The sequence below is a fragment of the Notamacropus eugenii genome, chromosome 6 (genome assembly GCF_028372415.1).
Source record: "Notamacropus eugenii isolate mMacEug1 chromosome 6, mMacEug1.pri_v2, whole genome shotgun sequence".
Lineage (NCBI taxonomy): Eukaryota > Metazoa > Chordata > Mammalia > Diprotodontia > Macropodidae > Notamacropus > Notamacropus eugenii.
Window position 1 is genome coordinate 329952391 of NC_092877.1, and position 4397 is coordinate 329956787.

The following is a 4397-nucleotide window of genomic DNA, read 5'->3' on the forward strand; positions in this document are numbered from 1 at the left end:
AGAAAATCCTCATGGAATATATATTTTCACATGGTGAGATATATAAATATTTAGGTGCAGTTTATGAGTGCATGGACAGATATCTCAGGACCCCTCTCCGAAGTTAATTGCAATTTTCACCTTGGCTGAAAGCCTGGTTATACCTATAGGCATTCAAAGTGGAAGTTGGGAAACAAAAATATCCTATTTGGCATTTTGATTTGTCCCATATAGAGAAAAGAGTTTGCATCACCCAGAGGGAAGGTCAATAATCATAATTTTAGTATGAGAAACTATGTACTTCCCCTCCCCCCATATCCCTTTCTCCCTCTCCCAGCTCCCCCTTGTCCTTTTCCTTTCCACTCATCTCTCAGATGCTCCCTCCTCTTTCACTGTCATTGACACTTTTAAAGCTTCCAGTTAAAGAAGAAATCTGCTTTAGGACTACATGTTTCTGGCAGCTCTTGTCGTTGCACTCATCACTTTGCACCTTCTTCTTGGATGAAAATAACCTCCCCCTCCCTCGTCTCTCCCCTCACAGATTCTTGGCTGCGGTTAAGACTCCAGAGTTCAATTTTGTTGCTAGTGACAGTGTTCTGCAGTTATCTCCATGGGCACTGAAGCCATGGAGCAAGGGAGCCCTTTTGCCTGGCCTGAACTTTCTCCACTAGACTCACATTTCAGTAAAGAATCAGGTACCATTTGTTAATTTCTGGGTCCATGGGATGGGAGCATTACTGACAATTAATCATTTGCAAAAACCAGAATTGGATGACTAATACATTTTTATGTCCTGTTTAATGTTTTATCTATTTATGGAACTGGAACAGAATTATGACTGTGTTTTCCAACTTTGTTAATAATATGGTAAAGCAGAAAGGGAGCTAGAGCAGGAATCAGAGAAGCCAGGTTCACAAACACTTTACTAGCTAAGTGACCAAGTCACTTAGCTTTTCTGGCCTCTGTTTCCTTATCTGTAAAATGCTGGGTTTGGGCTTAGATGGCCTCTAAGACTCCAAGTCTATGATCTTTTGATCATATAATATATATAATATAATATACATATAATATCAATATAATACATCATACAATTCTATAGCAAGACCTCCAAGACAGTTTACTTATAACCATTCTTTGACACAGGTAGTACAAGTACTCTCCATTCGATTTTACAAATAAGGAAACTAGGCTCTCACAGGCTAAGTGACTTGCTCATGACCACCCAGCTGGTAAGTGTTTAAGTATTTAAATGAGAACCTAGATCTCTGGATTCCAAAAGAATTCCTTCTTCATTTATTCAGCAATATTTTTGCAGAGTATCTGTGAGGTACTGAAGAGGATAACTGAAAGATGACTAAAATATAAGATAGAAAAAGCTTTCATTAGCCTAAGGACTTGAACCCTTCGTGATTCAGATTCAAAGCCCAATGGGCTACCAACTGAACCAACAAGGTCTTTTGATTGTACTCTGTTCCTTGATACAGTGGAAAAAAATAAGAGGAAAAGTCAGAAGATCTGGATTCGAATTCTGTTTCTTCTGCTTATTGCCTGTGTGACCTTGGACAAGTCAGTTAGCCTCCATAGGCCTCAGTTTCATTTGTAAGATGAAAGCATTGCACTGTATGATCTCTGAGATTCTTTCCAACTCTGAGTCTTTGATCCTCTGAACCCTACTCTCTTATTCCAGTTTAGACAGGGGAACAGTGCAATGCAGATTAGAAAGAAAGAAGAAAAATTAAGAAGGATTTGGGTGACCTGGCTCTGGAGAGCTATTTGTCATTTTCTCTGGAAACAAAGAAAGTGAAATTGTTGGATAAAACAGGGAGTGTTGAGGGAAGGAGGAAAAGGGAAGGAATGACCACTTGCCAAGACGTCATCTCACCTACTTAAAGTGTGGGGTCACAAAGGGCACTTGTCAAGTCTGGATAAGTTGGAAAGGGTCAACGTTTCTTAGGACAAGATTCAGGGCAAGAATGGCCCTTCTTTCTTAGGGAAAAAGAAGGTACATAACTCTGGGGATTCAAGAGAAGGAGAGAAGGCAACAGCTTTCAGCAGAGGCCATCTTTCTCTCTTTACTGTCCTCAACAACCTAAGTCTTTGCTTTAGTTCCTTGAGGTGCTCCACCAAGAAAAGGATACATACCAATGGGAACGCCCCTTTATTTTAATTAATAAGCAGCAAAGCTCAGATTAGTGATCCTTTAAACTCGTGGTATTATTGGTTCAGATTTTCCCCAATAAGATTCCTCTTTAATGAATAACAGGTTTAAGAACAAAATTCATAATTGCCTTAACTGCCTGAGCCCAGAAGAATACTCCTTGTCAAGAGAATCAAGCCAGTATGTTTTTTAACATAGAGATAAATAGAAAGCTTTTGAGATATATAGCCCATATGAATGTGATTGCTTTATTACTTTCAGGTTTTGCTACTTTTTTATTAGTCGTCTTATTAGAAGCAACATTAACTTCAATACAAACAATAAACACCAATGAAAATCAATACAAACAACTATTTAGCGATTAAAATAGAATTAGTCCTTAACTGTGGGGCTAGAGCTGCTTTCAGTATTATTACCTTGATATTCACATAGTTGTCTCATATGTTTAGCTGTGGACCTGCAAAGTCAGAGACCTCCACTGAGTGGGCACTTGATGGCAATTCTTGCTCTAGGATACTATTTTGACCTACCAGCTGTGTGATATCTGTAGTGGCCATTAAAATGCTGCATTGTCTGAGAATGTACTGCATATACAGGTACGCCAGTTTTTGACATGTAATGCATTGATTCAGTATTCACTTACCTTCCTAAAGGCAGCCAGTTTTTGACATGCAATGCATTGATTCAGTATTCACTTACCTTCCTAAAGGCATAAAAAAATGAACACTCTCAATTTTTAAAATTGTTGTGTCTGTAAAATTTTTTTCTTTAGAAGATTTCTCTAGTGATGAGAATAAACAGCTAGTCCTGAGGTCATAGAAATTTATTTTCTATATTTTTCACTGTGATCACAACTCAAAGAAATGCACTCCAGATTATTTTTAAATATTTTGTCTACATGAAAACTTACAACAATTGAGCAAAATAAGACAATCCATTAAAATAAAAAATGAAAAATGAAAACTGTTACAATAATAAAATAGCCTTGCTTTGCTGTAACAATAAAATGACCAAGAGCAATGATTTGATTTAAGAAAATCATCTTTCCAAAGCTGCTGCTGCAAGTATTTTTAACCACAAAATATCCCAATTTAATGTTTTTCTCTTTTTCATTATTATTGCATATTATATTGGGTTTGATGATATCCCAACGTTCCCAAAGGTACTGACTTCATAAATCAATGGAAACATATTGATGTGTTTACAGGTCCTATAAAATGCATGTTTTCCCTGGAAAGAAAAAAATTTCAAATTAAAAAAAAGTATTGTTAAAAAAAATTGATCTACCCTGGCTGAGGGTAGTGGCTGAGACAGGATTTAAGCTCACATCATCTGCTTCTAGGGCAGTGGATAGAGTGCTGGGGCTGGAGTCAGAAAGACCTGAGTTCAAGTCCACCCTTAGACACTTCCTAGCTGTGTGACCTGGGAAAGTCACTTAACCCTGTTTGCTTCAGTTTCCTCATGAGCTAGAGAAGAAAATGGCAAACCACTCCAGCATCTTTGCCAAGAAAACCCAGTAGGCAGTGACAAGGAATTGGACATGACCAAACAATGACAACAACCTCTGTTTATAGATGCAATTTTTCCCTTTCTTTAATGAATGTATAATTGAATTTAGTAATGGTAAATCTGCTACTTATATTTCAGGATAAGCAAATGCTTTCAGCCATCAAGAAGATTCTCACAGAATTTTTAAAACATGCCAAGGACAAAGAAAGAAAAATCAAAAATTAAAAGATCTTCTTTGTCTATCATCTCTGTTCTTACAAAATTTCTGAAAACATATGAGAAGCACTGTGTCCAGTCTCAGACTTCTGTGTGCCCAGCTATCAAGAAGGCCTTGAAAACCAGCATAGAGAATGAAAAGATTCTCAGGAAGGTGAAGGAACATTCCAGCTTGCCTCTTTCTTCTCTTCTCTTTTCCCAGAGTCTACCCCAACCAAGTAGATTTCCCTTCAGGTCTACTGTCTCTAACTTCACCTACACACACGTAACTATTTTCAGGTCACAACTGATTGAATTCTGTACGTCTCTGTGTTGTTTATTTGCAACATTCCTCATCCACTTAACAAAATATACTCAAAGGTTTTCTTTGTAGTGCCACTATTTACTTATTTTTTCTTACCTTTCAGTTGATGCTCGTAAGCCCTGCCATCTCCCCAGCAGGCTTCCCAGAAGTTTCTCTTGAACCTTTGCTCAAGACTATTCGAGACGAACGTTACATGCTAGGAAGAGAACTTTGCATCTGGGGGATGAAGCT

General features: G+C 37.8%; 1 protein-coding gene across 5 annotated transcripts in view; it reads left to right on the forward strand.

Annotated features, from left to right (window-relative positions):
• Positions 1–455: 455 nt before the first annotated feature.
• LOC140509960 (uncharacterized) overlaps positions 456–4397 on the forward strand; it is a 54312-nt gene continuing 50370 nt past the window's right edge. For 2 of the 5 annotated variants that reach the window (XM_072618125.1, XM_072618128.1), the window contains exons 1-4: positions 457–674; positions 2587–2733; positions 3785–4016; positions 4270–4397. The exon at positions 4270–4397 is cut by the window's right edge and continues 25 nt beyond it. In XM_072618125.1, the coding sequence (XP_072474226.1) occupies positions 3837–4016; positions 4270–4397 (308 nt within the window). In that variant the 5' untranslated portion in view covers positions 457–674; positions 2587–2733; positions 3785–3836. Of the gene's footprint in view, positions 675–2586; positions 2734–3784; positions 4017–4269 lie in introns of all 5 variants that reach the window. The other 3 variants (XM_072618127.1, XM_072618126.1, XM_072618129.1) reach the window with 3 other exon arrangements.